Genomic DNA, 18,333 nt, shown 5'->3' with positions numbered 1-18,333 from the left:
TGTGTCCTGCAATTCATATTAGTTCTCGCAGCTAGCTGCGTTCTTCACCGACGCACGAGCCGAGTGATCCACCGCTAAGAGTAGTCATGTTTTTTTCTTACTCTTACTTTTTTCTTAGCGAAAAACAATCAATAGAGAAGTATTTGCATAGTTTTTAGTGATCGCGGGCTGTCATTTTGAATTTTCCCCTCTCCGCGTGTCAAGTTTGATCTTTACTTTTTGAAGCTTTAAAGGGGAAGTACTGTTTTTTACAACCTGGACCTTATTTCTGGCATAGGACACGATCGTTTACTCACTCATATAACTTTTGTGTAATTTGTGGTCGTTCGGGAGATATTTAAATTTGCGTATATCCATAAATTGGGAGTGACTGGGGCACCAAAACGCAGCCTCTAAATAATGCATTATCTGCCACGAAACTCGTTTATTTCACCAATATTTTGTTATCGTACGCTAGTGCTATTCCCTGTTGAGTCCAGAGTTACCTGTTATCATCACCCAGGGTCTGTAGATTGGCCTAGTTTTTTGCAACATGGCTGAATATTTTTCAGATTCTGAGGTTGTGGAACCACCAACCATAGCAGTAGCAAATTACAGGTAAACAAACCAACCGTCGTGGGCAGTGCGCAGATGACATCATCCAGGTCAGAAGACATCATCTGTAGGTCAATCTACAGACCCCGGATGATAACAGGTAACTCCGGACTCAACAGGGAATAGCACTAGCGTACGATAACAAAATATTGATGAAATGAACGAGTTTCAGTGCCCAGTCACTCCCACTATTTGGATGTACGCAGATCTAAATATCTCCCAAAAGACTACAAATTACACAAAAGTTATATGGGTAAATGAAGTAAATGATCGTATTTTATGCCAGAAATAAGGTCCAGGTTGTAAAAAAACAGTAGTTCCCCTTTAAGTTATTCATAATGTGTTATAAATTCCCTTTGAGAGTATGCAAATGCACGTTAATAATATGTTAATTTGTTAAATATAGTTTAAGTTATGTACCTGAACATTTTAATCAGGCATCTTTAGTTAGCCCGTTCTATATTGGGTCAGGCTGTATAGGGGGGCAGCTATGTTTACGTTTTGGGTGTCCTTATCGAGTTAGTGTTTTTAGCATACAATGTGTGTACGTGTACTTACCTGGCTGCAAAAAGTTCATATAAAGAATTGAAAACATCATCAGTGTCCCTCTTATTCTCTAACCGGAATATGCTCACGGGTAAAGAGTTCCCAGCACAGTAGTGTCACACACTACCTGGAAAAGATTGTTTATAAGCAAGTGCAAGAATACTTTTACCATAATGATTTAACAACAATGTTCCAACATGCTTATAGGTCTGGTCATTCCACCTGCACTGCAATGACACAAATGTCAGATAGCTGGTTAACATCAATTGATAACTCAATGCTTGTGGGCACAGTATTGCTTGACTTCAGTGCTGCCTTTGATGTTATCGACCATGACATTTTAATTTCTAAACTGACTAGTTATGGTTTTAATTCCTCTGCAATTCAGTGGTTTCTGAGCTATTTGTCTGATAGGTCACAGAGAGTATATTTTAATGGTGCATTTTCTTGCTGTAAGTCCCTGAACTGTGGAGTCCCAGGAAGCTGTCTAGGACCTCTTTTATTTTCAATTTTTACTAATGATATGCCGTATGTACTCAGTAAAGCCAGGGTGACTATGTTTGCAGATGATTCTACTCTTTATTATGCAGCCCCCACATGTTCAGAGCTTAATCAGGTTCTGTCTTGTGAGATTGGCATATTATTCAACTGGATCAAAACAAATACATTTATCCTTAATATATCAAAAACAAAAAGTATAATATTTGGTTCTAAATACAGATTACTAAATAATCCTAAAATTAATCTACAAATACATGGTCAAACAATACAGCAAGTAAAAACTGTGAAGCTCCTTGGGCTCTGGCTTGATTGCACATTGTCATGGTCTGATCACATCAACAGAGTTGTTGCCAAAATGGGCAGTGCTGTTGCCATAACGCGTAAATGTGCTCCGTTTCTCAACTCACAGTTGTTTCATCAAGTAGTTTGTTCATTGGTTTTATGTCACCTTGGTTACTGTTCAGTTGTATGGTCTGCTGCATCTAGCAGTCTTTTAAACAAATTACAAGTGGCTCAAAACAAGGCTGAAAGACTAGTCCTCGGTTGTTCTCCAAGAACTAGTGTTGCAGAAATGCATGAACGTCTCAACTGGTTGAGAGTCAAGGACAGACTATCTGCTAATGTACTAATGTACTTGCATAGAATAATTAATACCCAGACTCCTACATTTTTTTATAATAATATAATTTACTGCTCAAATACTCATTCTTATAACACTCGAGGGGCGAATAGTGGACTGATTACTTTACCACTACCTAAGTCTGACTCTATGAAGTTGTCAGTATTTTATAGGTCAATTGCGGTTTTCCATGAGGTTCGTGAAATTAAGGGAAAGGCTGGTTTTAAAAGAAGATTAAGAATGTATTTGATATCAACACCTTAATTATATCATCATCCTACTTGAGTGTGGTTGGATTTATGTGATACATGACTGTATATTGCTTTTGTTTTGATTTATTTTTTCATTTTTATATATTTTATAATTACTTGAGATTGTAATGCCTGTTGTGCTCTATTAAATATTACTGACTGAACCCCAGGAAGACTAGCTGTCGCATTGGCGTCAGCTAATGGGGATCCTTTTTAAACAAAATAAACACTCTCAGAGTTATCCAATATAATTACATAACTTTTGACACTTAAACATGAAGTCATGTGTGGTTGACTCCTCCTCCTATAGCGCTGAGTAACTTAATAACTTCTGAGTGATTTAGTCAAATAGTGTTGTGGGTACTCTAATTACTTTTTTCGTGTAACGTGTAATGTAACGCGTTAGTTTCGTGCGTTAAGCAATCAGTAACTTCGTTTTTTTTTTTTTTTTTTTTTTTTTTTGAAAAAAGTAATCCTTTGCTTTAAGAATTTCTCCGGATAAGGAAAGAAAAATTCCGACTGCAGCCTGCTTTTTGTCAGACAGTACTGTGGCACCTGCGGATGTGTCAGCGGAGGCGCAGCGCTGTGATGATGCGTCTGTGCCCTGCTGACCTACGTTACCTGTGTGTGTGTGACTGAAATTGCTGAGTATCTTAAGTCAGGTATCGAGATCGATATGTTAAACAAGTTCCCCAGGATCAGGACAGTATTTCTGCGCTCCAATACCCCACCACCCTCCAGCGCACCCGTGGAGAGGCTTTTCAGCCTCGGAAGTCTCGTTCTTACGCCTAAGAGAAATCAACTGTCGGACCGACGTTTCGAAAATTTTATTCTGCTACGTTTTAATCACTGCTTTGAAGAGTAAATGTATGTGGACGATGGCAAAGTGAATTTAGGCCTGTGACACTTGAATAGTATTTTCATAGTTCAGCTATTAGGCTAAATTGTCATTTGCCTATGTGCCAGTGAACGATTTTATTGTTTGTGTCATTCGGCCTGTTATCATTTTTGTTTGACATAGAGGCAGCTGTTAAAATTTCTGTTAGATCGTTGACTGGTCGTTAAATTTCAAAATGGATCTGAATCTGCTACCTGTTTACCTCAGATTGTGTTTACTTGAGCGCGCTTAAATGCACTTTCATAACAGCATTCGGGTCAAAAAAAAAATTCATGAGTTACCTAATCTTGTTTGGTGCTCATATATAGGCTACCTGGGCTGTGTAGGTATATATGAGTACCAAACAACTCCTGAATTTTGATCATATGTTCTGACTGATCAAAAATAAATAAATAAATAAATAATAATAATAATAATAATAATAATTAATAAAACGCTATGTAGCATATTGCTGACTGTCTTTCCTGATATTGTTATCCTGCAGAGTTAATTTGGTTGGATGACTGACGATATTCATTGTCAGGACTTCTCGGTGCATTTAAAAGAGGCTGTGTGTCTGTGTCAGTTAAGTTGCAGAATGTGCGAGGCGCTGCAAACGGCTTTTCATTTTTGGTAACACATGAGTACTCTAACGCCTTTTATTCATAGGTGACACTGTAACGTAACATATTACTTTTAATTGATGGTAACTACTTTCCAAAGTAACTTTACCCAACACTGGTCAAATAGTAGATTGTTAATTTACATTTATACAATGAATTGTATGAATGTAGAACAAATGTGAACTTTTGTTTGTATACAGTAATACAGTTGCATTTATCAATATAGTTTCATAAACAGGTTTGTGGATAATTGTCTTTTTTTTTAAATGAACAGGATTAACACAAGTTTCTCAATTAAATTTAAATATTTATTCATAAAACTCTAAGTCCCGCTACAAAACAAAAAAAGAGTATATTACTGTAAAATCTGTTTTTCACTTTACATTTCTCCCCTCAAAAAATCACTGTTGCATCCCTTATGATATGTAAAAAGACAAAAATATACAATGACCAAGTTTTATAGTGTCTTTGGTACAAACTCTCAGTAATGCTCTTTATTACAGTTCCCTTCATGCTCTAGAAAAGAGCCCGTGCTACTATCCAGTGTTAGGTATTAAGTGCAGTCTGTATTAAGTACGGTGTATTATGTCTTCACCAACAGGAAAATTACTTAAAATCAATATAAATATTTTCAGGTTCTACTGTTGTTTTGTTACAAATATCCATCACATTTAATTTTAATTTTTCAAATTTAATTTTAGACTAGGCAGCTTCAACAACTTGCTAGCTTGCTTACTTACTGGTTACTAAGTTACTAGCTGTGAGACCCAGCTGAATTCTGGTAGTTCAAATTCAAAAATGAGCAACCCTAACCATGGGACATAAAACAGTTTCACAAATTCCCCAATGTGTGCAATTTTACAGCCGCTTGGTTTTTCACTTTAAAAGATATTTGGCTTACAAATTCACGAGGAATCTCCACTGCTATCAATGTATTGCAATACCTGTTGCACTATAAGGGGTAGGACCTGACCATAACTGAATTCTTGGATGAGGGAACTGCAATTAAAAAGCATTACTGAAGACAACAATATATTGGCATATAATCTGTCTCAAGTGCTACCAAACAAACGTAAAGACAACTAAAGACGCAAAGCAAGTCATGACACAAAACATACCACTGCTGATGGAAGAGAACCTTCTTCATATATATTTCTCCGTGTGCGGCTTCAACAAAAACTTTGTGAACAAAAAGTGATGTGTTCTTTTAAAAATGATGGGTTGTAAGAAGTATTAAGGCATGTGTTTATTTAAATCAAGATTAGGAAACAGATACGCACAGAAATAAGATAAAATAAAGGGTTTGCTAGTAAAAGCCACAAATCTAAGTCAGATTGTATTTTCAAAACCTCAGCTCATTCAGATATGTAGTGGTTTCAAATTCAGCTTGGTTAGAAAAAAGGTTTTCAATCAGCAGCAGCGAATCTATCTATCTATCTATCTCTCTATCTCTCTCTCTCTCTCTATATATATATATATATATATATAGAGAGAGATAGATATATAGTTTATATATTACATTAGTAGTGTCTGTATGTGTGAGTGTATGTTGAGATGTGTGTGTGTGTGTGGGTGTGGGTGTGTGTGTGTGTGTGTGTGTGTGTGTGTGTGTGTGTGTACAGCGAGGAGACATTGCACAGCGAATCATCTCTGTTTTCATCCTCCAGCAGCGCCATCCTCCAGCAGCACCACCGAAACTTCCTGGGCTTCAACCAATCCGTCCTTCAGTTTGTTGAGTATCTGAGGTTGAACGACAGAAATAAGGATGAGGGTTAGGCTTACACAACTGTGTAACAACTGATCTAAAGGACAGGGTTTCAGCAGGTTTGAACAAGTGAAATTTAAAACGTTTTAAGACCATAATGGGTTAAGACCTACTCGAAGTACAAAAAAATCAAACCCCTAATCCATCCAGCCACAACGACTATCGGCCCATAGCCCTGACCTCCACCATCATGAAGTGCTTTGAGCGGCTGGTCATGGTCAACATAAAATCCATCCTCCCTCCCTCCCATGACCCGTACCTGTTCGCATACAGGCCAAACAGGTCCACGGAGGACGCTATCTCCACTGCTCTCCACCCAGCACTCACCCACCTGGACTCAAAGAACTCACATGTGCGAATGCTGTTCTTAGACTTTAGTTCAGCATTTAACACAATCATTCCCCAACAACCGATACCAAAACTGAGCTACCTCGGACTGAAAACATCCCTCTGCAACTGGGTGCTGGACTTTCTCAGGGAGGCCACAAACTGTGCAGGTTGGCACCAACACCTCAAAGACCATCACACTGAGCACAGGAGCTCCACAAGGGTGTGTGCTCAGCCCACTGCTCTTCACCCTGCTAACCCACGACTGTGTTCCAACCTACAGCACCAACCACATCATCAAGTTTGCGGACGACACAACTGTGGTGGGCCTCATCACTAACAACGATGAAGCCAACTACAGAAGAGCGGTGCAGTGGTGTAAAGACAACAATCTCATCCTCAATGTGGAGAAAACAAAAGAGATTGTTGTCGACTTCAGGAGAGGTCACCCCCAGCATCCCCCGCTGACCATCGAAGGTGCTGCTGTGGAGAGGGTGAGCAGCACCAAGTTCCTGGGGGTGCACATCGCAGAAGACCTTTCCTGGACCAATAACACAACATCACTAGCCAAGAGGGCTCAAAAACGCCTCTACTTTCTCCGGAAACTGCGAAGAGCACAAGTCCCGCCCTCCATCATGTGCTCTTTCTACCGGGGCACCATTGAGAGTGTCCTCACTGGCTGCATCACTGTGTGGTACGGAGGCTCCACTGCCTCCTGCCGAAAGACTCTGCAACGCATAGTGAACACAGCCAGCAAGATCATCGGTGCCCCTCTGCCCTCCCTCACAGACATTTTCCACACCTGCCTCACTCGCAGAGCCACCAGCATTGCCAGTGACCCCTCCTACCCCCTACATCCTCTCTTTAGTCTCCTGCCATCGGAGAAAAGGTACCAGAGCCTCCGGGCCCGCTCCACCAGACTGTTGAACAGCTTCGTCCACCAGGCTGTCAGGGTGCTGACCTACAATGCCAAATATGCTCGTATTTAAGACTTTTTAAGGCCTTAACCCTTATACCTGATATGGACAAAAGTGTCCTTTTCAGATTTTATTTTTTTGATTACTCAGTGTTGGTTATGCTTGCTGCTATAATATTTGGTAAAGGTGTGTATTTTTGAACAAATTTTGATATTTCAAAAACAAATCCCATAATACTCTATTTTTACACTGTGTAACCTAAATAGTTACGTTGTTACCACTAAGGGACAAAAGTGTCCTCTTTTAAAAAGCCATAAAAATGGCATATGTTAATATTTTTTTCTGCTTTTTTTTACATAAATCTTTTCATCTACTTCAGTCCTAATCATAAATACCAAATGTTTGATTATTTTCAATATTTTAACCCTTTATATGCCAGTGTTTGTGATGGCATCCAAAATTTATCGTAAAAAAACACACAAAAAATGAAATATTTTCAATAATCTGAATGCAAAGTGGATTTTTCTTGGGGGGATTATTAGAGCCTTGGATATGTCAATGAACAGTAGCAAGATTGATTTGGATGGATTTTTAGTTTTTTTGTAGTGTCAGATTTACAAAAATAGTTACGTTGTTACCACTAAGGGACAAAAGTGTCCTCTTTTAAAAACCCATAAAAATGGCATATGTTAATATTTTTTTCTGCTTTTTTTTACATAAATCTTTTCATCTACTTCAGTCCTAATCATAAATACCAAATGTTTGATTATTTTCAATGTTTTAACCCTTTATAGGCCAGTGTTTGTGATGGCATCACAATGCATTACATACAATGCATTTCAATTAGGAGTGCAGTGTCCAACAACTTCGATCGCTCTAGAAGTAAAACATAAATACATAAATATTTAAAAATGTGGAACAGAAAAGTACATCAATGGCATCAGGAATGTTGTGTGTGTTTGTGCGTGTGTGTACATGTGTGTGAGTTCAGTTCACCCTCATACACAGGAACTGCAGCAAAAGGATGTGTGAACTTTGCAAATGTATTTTCCACAGTTGCTGTGATTTGGAGCTCCCAAATTTCTTATGATATAAAAGTGATGTTATTGGTCATGAGGAGAAAGGGATCCTTGCATTGATTGTGTGTGTGTGTGTGTGTGTGTGCGTGCGCGCGCGCGTGTGTGTGCGTGTGTATGTTCAAGATTCAAAGAGTTTATTTTCATGTGCACAGTGTAGAAACATGTTTCCCTGTACAATGAAATTCTTCTTTTGCCGTCCACCCAAATGCCTACGAATATAAAAAAAAAATCTTACAATTAGAATATAAAAAGATACATATAATACAAAAATATAAGATAACTAGTGCAAATATCGTATCGAGTGAAGGTAGGAGGGAGCAGGAGATCACCAGTCGGATCGGAGCAGTATCTGCAGTGATGTGGATACTTAACCGGTCGGTCGTGGTGAAGAGAGAGCTAAGCTGAAAGGTGAGGCTCTCAATTTACCCGTTGATCTACGTTCCAACCCTCACCTATGGTCATGAACTTTGGGTAATGACCGAAAGAACAAGATCGCAAATACAAGCGGCCGAAATGAGTTTCTTTCGCAGGGTGGTCGGGCTCAGCCTTAGAGATTGGGTAAGGAGCTCGGACATACGGGAGGAGCTCGGAGTAGAACCGATGCTCAAGAACAGTCTCAAGTTCCTGTATTTCACACTCCTGTACCTCCTTCCTGAAGGTAGGAGTGTGAACAGTCTGTGTTGGGGGCAGGTGGGGTCCTTAGTTATGGAGGCAGCTCTCCTGCGGACTCTATGCTTGTAGATATTCTGCAGAGAGGGCAGTAGAGTCCTGGTGATCCTTTCTGCAGGCGTTTGGGGTCCCGGCCATAGTGCTGCCATACCACACGATGATGCAGTGTGTGTCTAATTGAGGCGTTTGATCTATAACATGTATCCTTTTACTTCAAGTACAAAACAGTAGGTTCATTGGATTTCAATGGGAGTTGTTTGTACACAGCACAAAAAAACAATACTAATACTACTAATAATAATCCATCAAAATCAATCTTGCTTCCATTTATTGACATATCCAAGGCTCTAATAATCCCCCCAAGAGAAATCCACTTTGCATTTAGATTATTGAAAATATTTCATTTTTTGTGTGTTTTTTTACGATAAATTTTGGATGCCATCACAAACACTGGCATATAAAGGGTTAAAATATTGAAAATAATCAAACATTTGGTATTTATGATTAGGACTGAAGTAGATGAAAAGATTTATGTAAAAAAAAGCAAAAAAAAATATTAACATATGCCATTTTTATGGCATTTTAAAAGAGGACACTTTTGTCCCTTAGTGGTAACAACGTAACTATTTTTGTAAATCTGACACTACAAAAAAACTAAAAATCCATCCAAATCAATCTTGCTACTGTTCATTGACATATCCAAGGCTCTAATAATCCCCCCAAGAAAAATCCACTTTGCATTCAGATTATTGAAAATATTTCATTTTTTGTGTGTTTTTTTACGATAAATTTTGGATGCCATCACAAACACTGGCATATAAAGGGTTAAAATATTGAAAATAATCAAACATTTGGTATTTATGATTAGGACTGAAGTAGATGAAAAGATTTATGCAAAAAAAGCAGAAAAAAATATTAACATATGCCATTTTTATGGCATTTTTGAAGAGGACACTTTTGTCCCTTAGTGGTAACAACGTAACTATTTTTGTAAATCTGACACTACAAAAAAACTAAAAATCCATCCAAATCAATCTTGCTACTGTTCATTGACATATCCAAGGCTCTAATAATCCCCCCAAGAAAAATCCACTTTGCATTCAGATTATTGAAAATATTTCATTTTTTGTGTGTTTTTTTACGATAAATTTTGGATGCCATCACAAACACTGGCATATAAAGGGTTAAAATATTGAAAATAATCAAACATTTGGTATTTATGATTAGGACTGAAGTAGATGAAAAGATTTATGTAAAGAAAAGCAGAAAAAAATATTAACATATGCCATTTTTATGGCATTTTAAAAGAGGACACTTTTGTCCCTTAGTGGTAACAACGTAACTATTTTAAAATCAGGTATGAGGGTTAAATTGGGATTATCAAATATTAGACTCTGAGGAAACCCTGGAAGGAGGAGGATACAAATATCTTGTTCTGGCTAATGCTAGGCTCAGACTGAAGGAGTTCTGGCCTGTTTTATCTCCTACACAATATTTTACAGATTGTGTATGTCAAATTTCATTAAGTTAGCTATTGCAGTTTTTGAGAAATCGAAATGTTGCTTTAGCGCCCTCCAGCTCCTTTGAAGTTATACCGTGCCGCGCTGTAAAAAGTAATTAGCCATTAACTTTGTAATCAATAAACCTGCTAAAGTTCTTTTGAAGAATTTTCATTATCTTTGTCCATAAATGATACATGCCAATTTTGTTGAGAATTGGATGAACAGGCTTGGAGGAGTTGATTTTGCTTTGAGGTGCAATTTTTTCACAATGGCGGAAAAAAATGGCCTTGTCCATTAGAACCATGGCTATGTAAGGAATCAGAGGGAGAAAGAATTTTGTTTCTAGGGCACATCTCAAGACATGAGCCAAAACGTAAATTGGGTTATTATAGGCATGTAGGCATGTGTATTGACACCTTGGCAAAGTTAAATTGCAGGACTTCTACCAAATCACCAGGTTTGATGCCTTTTGCCCTTGCAGTTTGTCCTGGGCAGACACTTTTAGCTAAGCAGAAAATTAAGGCGATGGCGAAGAATAAAAACTGGAAGAAAAACAATAGGGATCCTGCAACGTCGTTAACATAAAAACCCCTAACATAAAAATGGGAGAAACAGGAGACATATGGAGGAAATGACGAACGTACTTCTGGTACCTGGCTATGATGTGTGTGACCATCCTGTCCGTGATGCCTGGACAGACTTCTTCAGCCAATCGGATGTTGCGTTCAAGCTCCTCGATGGCCCGTTGCTGCTCAGAGTGCTCCTTGTGCTGCTGTTTCAGCTAAAGCAGGGGAAGACAATTTTTAATAAAAACACACCAATGCAGTATTTTGTCTTCAATTAGAAGATAAGATTGACGCCACTCTTACACAATAAAAGTATGGAACTACAAAAGCCAGTTAGGTTAGCTTCGCATAAAGACTTACCACAGCTATCCTGGCTCTGCCCAGTCTGTTCATAATATCTTAATGAATTAATTTTTGTCATATCAAACATAAATGTGATTTCTGTTTAGATTTATGAAACAAGTTCTCATGGTATGCTAACCTCCTGCAGATATATTTAACAGGCAATTTCTGTCTTTTTACTTGCTTGCTGCAAGAGAGAAACTAACTTTAATAACTGTGTAAAATGTAAACATCTCATGATACAATTCCTGCATGTCCTGTCATGTGCAATATTTTATTGATATTATTATATTTATTGATATATTTTATTGAGATTATATTTTCCAGTTTTTATTTTATTTTCAATATTTCTGTACTGCTTCTTCCTTTTTTACTCCTTTATATTGACATGGAGAAGACAGCAAATGTTGATGTTAACGTAATGGGTTGAAATTTTTCCATGCATCAAGCAGTGCTTTTATCCAAAAAATATCTTTACAGACATAACTTACGCTGTAAATGCCCAGCAGCTGCATTTATTTTATTTTTTTAAAATGAAAAAACTAACCTCAGTGAACACTGGAGAGATGACTGTGGCCAGACTGGCAGATTTACTCAGCTGATCCGGACTCTGCACAGGTGAGGAGGAAGAGGAACAGGAAAATTAATATATAAGGTGTGAATTAATTTAAATGCAGTTCTATTAACCTTTAATACAACAACTTCATTACTTTTGTGGTTTCACTTCCTGTCTGAACCAGAAATTGGACTTTGTCTCCATGTGTGGATTCACATAGTTAAAATTGAACGTAATAATAGATACTGTATTTAAAATCTTAAATCATATTAATAAATAAATCTAATTAACAATAAGCAGCATCACTTGACTGAAAGTTAAGAATCCTGAAAACGATAAAATCATCGTTAATATGTGTATGGCTATGACACAATGTTGCTAGTCAATGGCGTTGGTATCACCACAGCAGAGATTAATATGAAATCTGCAGTTAAATCATATTAATAAATAAATGTAATTAACAATAAGCAGTATCACTTGACTGAAAGTTAAGAATCCTGAAAACGATAAAATCATTGTTAATATGTGTATGGCTATGACACAATGTTGCTAGTCAATGGCGTTGGTATCACCACAGCAGAGATTAATATGAGATCTGCAGTTCCAGTGTTCAAGTGAAGTTATAAGAACTCCTCCCAAATGTGGATTATTCAAACAAATATATATGGATGAAACAAAAATGAAGGGTGGCATATATTTGATACAACTAAAGAGCATTATTGTGCAATGGCAAATTATTTTCCAAATTCCAAAAGCAAAGCTCAAATGAAGAATTTCAACCACACACTCTTGGTGTTAAGTTTGTAACCTCTTACAAACTTAACACCAAGAGTGTGTAGTTATTAGAGAACGCCTCAAATTTCTCTTACTATACTGCATGCACAATTATTAAGCAAGCTGCACTTTTGAGGATTAGTTTTATTATTTAACAACAGTGCTCTTGGTAAATACAAAATGTTAATAAACCCAAACCTGAATATTTAAGGAAGTGAAAGTGAGGTTTTGACTTTTGTACGAGAATATCTGTGTGTGCACAATTATTAGGCAACTATTAGTGTGCACAATTATTACGCAACTCAAAGAAAAACAAAAATATTCCCATGTCACTTCTTTATTTTCATCTTTTTAAGATTAATAAAAACTCAAACTTTACAAATAAACATTTCTGATATTTCGAAAAATAAATCAGTGAGCAATATAGCCACCCTTCTTTTCAGTAACACTCAAAAGTCTTCCATCCATGGAGTCTGTCAGTGTCTTGATCACTTGACTTTCAACTTTTTGTGCACAGCCTCCCAGACACTGTTCAGAGAGGTGTACTATTTTCCTTCACTATACATCTAGCACTTAGAAAGGGCCAACAAGTTCTCAATAGGGTTTAAGTTAGGTGAAGAAGGGGGCTATGTCATTATTCATCATTTCCATGAGATGGAGCATTGTCCTGCATAAAAATCATGGTCTTCTTGAAAGATGCAGACTTTTTCCTGTACCACTGTGTGAAGAAAGTGTCTTCTAGAAACTGGTAGTAAGTTTGGTAGTTGAGTTTGAGTCCATCTTCAACCGGAAAAGGTCTAACAATCCCGTATTTAATAATTCCAGCCCTTACCAGTACCCTACCTCCACCTTGCTGGTGTCTGAGTTGGAGTGAAGTCCTATGCCCATTGCTGATCCAACCACGGGCCCATCCATCATCAGTCCATAAAACCTTTGAAATATTTGTCTTCAGATATTTCTTGGCCCAGTCTTGGTGTTTCAACTTGTGTGTCTTGTTCAGTGGTGGTCGGGTTTCAGCTTTTCTTACCCTGGCCATGTCTCTGAGCACTGAACACCTTGTACTTCAGTAACACTCCAGGTAGGTTGCAGTCCCAGCATATGACAGCACTGGAGGATAATGGGTTCCTGGTAGCTTCACGTTTGATTCTTCTCAAATATTTGGCAGTTAATTTGCATCAACACGTTTCTTGCGACCCTTCTGGCTATTTGCAACAAAACGTTTGATGGTTCTGTGGTCATGTTCTAATATCTTGGCAATTTCAAGAGTGCTCCATCCCCCTGAAAGATGTTTTATAGTTTTTAACTTTTCAGAGTCTGTTAGATCTCTTTTCTGACCCATTTTGCCTGAGAAAAAGAAGCTGCCTAATAATTGTGCACACCTGATATAGGGTGTTGATTTGTGTGATTTGTATAATGAGGAAACACCTTTCCTCATAACACCAATGCACATCACCTAGCATGCTTAAATCCAATAGGCATTCAAGTTTATTCAACTTGGAATTGGAAAGACATAAAAATGACGATATGGTCAAAATACTCACTTGTCTAATAATTGTGCTGGCAGTGTACAGGTATTTGGTCAGTAACAGGCCTTAGTCATGTGAGATACAAATGGAGAACACCCACAGATGTTCCTAATAAAAACCAAAACTCCCCACCAGTCATTTAGAACTGAAGATGAAAATTGGATTAAAAGTCTTCTGGAAACTTTCTGCAACAAGAAAGTATGTGTGGATGGGGAAGTTGCCTGGTTTCCAGGCTACCATGACTGAGAACGGACTAAGTATTCTTTTAATCTTCTGTAAATGTACAATCATCCAGGTTTAAATTTGTTGACATTCCTCAACTCATAAAAATATATTTCTGAAGTCATTTTACTGACATATAGAGCATATTTACAATCAGACAGTACTAACCGTTCCATTGAGGACCTTCCTGCCTTCTGTCTTCTTCTTACGGACGGTGGTGAAGGACCACTCGGGAGACTCGTTGTTCTCTTTATTGCTTGATTCACTTCCCACAAACACAGGCATGTTAATTCATACATCACTCTACGTTCACATCTAAAACCAAGACATCTCTTGTAGCTTTAGAAATTGAAAAATAAAAAGGTCTCTGATGCAACAAAAAGCGGTGAAACAACCTGTCGGAATCCTCAGAGCTGCTGTCGCTGTGTTCCTCCTCCTTCCATCGCCTGTACCTGTCAATCAGCTCGCTTAGGTAGGACGTCTTCTTACAGTGTTTGACGATGAACTTGTGTTTGAGCAGCTCTTTGGCTGTGGGACGCTACATGACAAGAGAGCGGAGGGTTTAAATATCAACATACAGAGATGGAAAATAAGAAGCTTAGCGCATAGTGGCGCTACAATTTCTCCTGGACCAAAAGCAATGCAATGATTGTTTGTGTATGTATTTGTAATGCCTGGCCAAAAAAAAAAGTCGCCACCTGGATTTAATAAAGCAAATAGATACAAGCCTCTTATTGGATAATTCTAATGATAATGATATAATCACTGCATGGGCGATTATCTTTCAGTTGGCAACAACTTATCTGACTCCAACTGATGCACTGAGCAGCTTCTCATTTCTTAAACAACCATGTCAAAAGACACATCCTGTGGTCGTGGAAAAGATGTTAATCTGTTTGAAAAGGGTCAAATCACTGGCATGCATCAAGCAGAGAAAACATCTAAGGAGATTATAGAAACTACTAAAACTGGGTTAAGAACTGTTCAACACATTATTAAAAACTGGAAGGATAGTAGGGAGCCATCATGTTCGAGGATGAAATGTTTTTGGAAAAAAATCCTGATTGATCGTGATCAGCAATCAATTAGACGTTTGGTGAAATGAAATCGAAGAAAACAACAGTTTGTAACAACACGTACAATGCAAAGGGAACTCAAGGGATTGGGACTGAACAGCAGTGTAGCCTTAAGAAAACCACTAATCAGTGAGGCTAACCAAAAAAAGGCTTCAATTTGCTAGGGAGCATAAAGATTGGATTCTAGAGCAATGGTAAATGGTAGATGGCCTTGTTTTTATAAAGCGCTTTTCTATCTATTGGTACTCAAAGCGCTTTACAGTCACATCTCACCATTTGCTCACACAAGCACACACACACATTCACACACCAGTGCCACGCAGTGGGAGCAACTGGGGGTTCAGTGTCTTGCTCAAGGACTCTAAAGCATGTGGCACATTTCAGGGATTGAACCGCTAACCCTCTGGTTCGTGGACAACCTGCTCTACCTACTGAGCCACAGCTGCCCCCAGTAGAAGAAGGTTATGTGGTCTGATGAGTCCAGATTCACCCTGTTCCAGAGTGATGGTCAGGGTAAGAAGAGAGACAGATGAAGTGACGCACACATCATGCCGAGTGCCTACTGTACAAGCCTGTGGGGGCAATGCTATGATCTGGGGTGGTTGCAGTAGGTCAGGTATAGGTTCAGCAACATTATGTGTCCAAAGAATGAGGTCAGCTGACTACCTGATTATACTGAATGACACCGATCCTTTAACAAGTTTCACTGAAGAAGAAAATCATCCACTAGGAAGCAGCAAAGCGCAAATAGAATTACACACAGTACTAAGAATCTACCTTAAAATGGACTTAGAAACTAGTCCTTGAAGTCACTTCTGCCACACTTACTAAATGCTTACAAAATGAGTACCAGTGGAAATTATATAAAATAAAAAAGGCAGGAAATATAAGTTTAACTTATAAGTAAAAAAGGCACAAAAGCCTTCATTCAAAACTATACTAAAAAGCACAGATGTTTTATCAAAAAAATTAATTACAGGATCTAAAGCTCAAGGAGTAGTATTGTATTTATGAAGGATAGTATTCTTACTGAAGCATTAATGTGTAAATAGTATTTTAACTACAACTTGATATGCATACAGTAACTAGTTCAGTCCTATAGGAGACAGAAATTTGAGTGTGAAATATTGGATAGTTTTGTCCGCCTTTGATGGAATCGTGCAGAGGCTTGTTTATAGTAAAAGTTCATCAGCTGAAAATGTTGAGGATCAATAGATTTCAGATTATTATGCATTTCAAAAAACTTGAGCTGCCACATAGATGTGGTGTGGTAAAAGTAAGTTTAGACTGCTTTAAATGCTTCCTCATGTCAAAATAAACATTTAATTAAACATGTAGAAATAAAAGTTTAGGACTTCTGTCAAATATCTTTAAAACGGACAAAGAATGAATTTGAGTGTCTCTTACAAAGGCCGGGTCCTTGTTGAGGCAAGCCTCAGTGAACTCTTTGAAGCTTTTGGAAAAATCTCCCGTCAGCGTTGGCGGAGGAGATTTGGGGATGTGGAAGAGCACTCGCATCGGATGCATGTCGGAGTTCGGAGGTTCACCCTTGGCAAGTTCGATGGCAGTGATGCCCAGTGACCAAATGTCCGCCTAAAGGGATGGGCACAGAAAATAAACACACACATCGATGTCAAGACTTCTGGCATTTTCTGGGAGAAATTCAGTCTAATGTTGGGTTCAGGGCCCCACCTGACAAATGTAGAGCAACAAGTATTTTCCTCAGTGTTAGATAGCTTAGAATTAACCAGATGTATTGCATTTGAAGTTGAAGTGGAAATTTTATATTTTTATACACTGAAGTTTCTCCTTTCATAAATTGTCATTTGACATAATTTTTCACGCTTTTTTCGTTAATTTTGAGTTTACTAGTGCTGCAAGGACTTATAAATTAATCGACTTGCAATATGACGATACATCGCAAAGATTAGGTTCATCCACAAATATGGTGGCTTCTGCTGTCAGGAATGTCAAAAAATTAACCAAAAGAGTCAGAACTCAAACATTACTAGTGTGGGAGTTTATTAAACAGAAATCCAGCAAGTTGCACGTTCATAAAAATTAAACAGCCGATCACAGCAGCACAGCTGCTATGCGTGAGCACCACAACAGAAAAGATGTGCCAGCTGGATCAGTATTTGGATTATTAAGCAATTTCCCTTGTGGATCAATAAAGTTTATCTAAGTCCAAGTCTATTCCAGTGAGTTGTGTCTGATTGTTGGTTGGTGGTCAGACCCTGGGAGTTGCTGTCGCGTCTTTATCTGTTGCTTTTCTGACAAGAACTCAACAAAGACTCTCATTAGCAGATTCTAATGGCTAGCATGGCAGCTTTGCTTTTAAGTTTATTAGCAAGTTGTTGATTTCGGTACATTTAAACCCATAAAACTAAACTATAAACGTAGACTTCCATTAATGCTACACTCTAAGTGGGGGGAAGCAATGTTTGCAGATAAATAATCCTAGCCTGGAAACCAGACCAACTTCCGTCCTGGCCGGAGTCTGCTAGGCCAATCACATCGTTTGGGCTAACTTTATGTGGCGATGGACAGAATAGTACAGTAGTCGTACATGTCATCTGAGCACATCGGATGTATAGTTCAGACCTCTAACATGGACAGCCAGGTATCCCATAATGCATTGTGATTGCATCATCAAGTATGCTGCCGTTCCAAATTATTGAAGGACTGCCCTCATGTCCTTCCATCCCCCAGAGTCTGTACTTCATAGTTGAACTTGTCAGAACCAAGGTTATTATCGTTAACAAAAACGAACGAAATAACGAAAACTAAAACTGAAAAAACATTTTTCGTTAACTGAAATAAATAGAAACAAAAATTAAAAGGAAAAAACGATAACTAACTGAAACTGTATTGCGTGTTTAGAAAACGAACTAAAACGAACTGAAATTATAGATATAATTCCCTTCGTTTTCGTCTCTGTCAGTTTAATTATGAGCCTCAACTGGTTGGATTCATATGATCGATTTATTCCGCTCTGGTA

At 38.1% G+C, this 18,333-nt stretch overlaps 1 protein-coding gene across 2 annotated transcripts in view; it reads right to left on the bottom strand.

Moving 5' to 3' along the window:
• Positions 1–4,033: 4,033 nt before the first annotated feature.
• The window catches only part of stk26 (serine/threonine protein kinase 26), a 56,766-nt gene continuing 42,466 nt past the window's right edge, over positions 4,034–18,333 (bottom strand). The window contains exons 7-12 of one of the 2 annotated variants that reach the window (XM_084546741.1): positions 16,740–16,925; positions 14,652–14,794; positions 14,425–14,521; positions 11,726–11,788; positions 10,915–11,051; positions 4,034–5,751 (exon numbers count right to left, since the gene is read on the bottom strand). In XM_084546741.1, coding sequence (XP_084402867.1) covers positions 5,736–5,751; positions 10,915–11,051; positions 11,726–11,788; positions 14,425–14,521; positions 14,652–14,794; positions 16,740–16,925 — 642 coding nt within the window. In that variant the 3' untranslated portion in view covers positions 4,034–5,735. The remainder of the gene's footprint in view (positions 5,752–10,914; positions 11,052–11,725; positions 11,789–14,424; positions 14,522–14,651; positions 14,795–16,739; positions 16,926–18,333) is intronic. The other variant, XM_084546742.1, reaches the window with a different exon arrangement.

Source organism: Chelon labrosus (genome assembly GCF_963514085.1).
Source record: "Chelon labrosus genome assembly, chromosome: 1".
Classification (NCBI taxonomy): Eukaryota; Metazoa; Chordata; class Actinopteri; order Mugiliformes; family Mugilidae; genus Chelon; species Chelon labrosus.
Note: the sequence above shows the minus strand (reverse complement) of the source record. Positions and strands in the feature narration are given on the sequence as shown.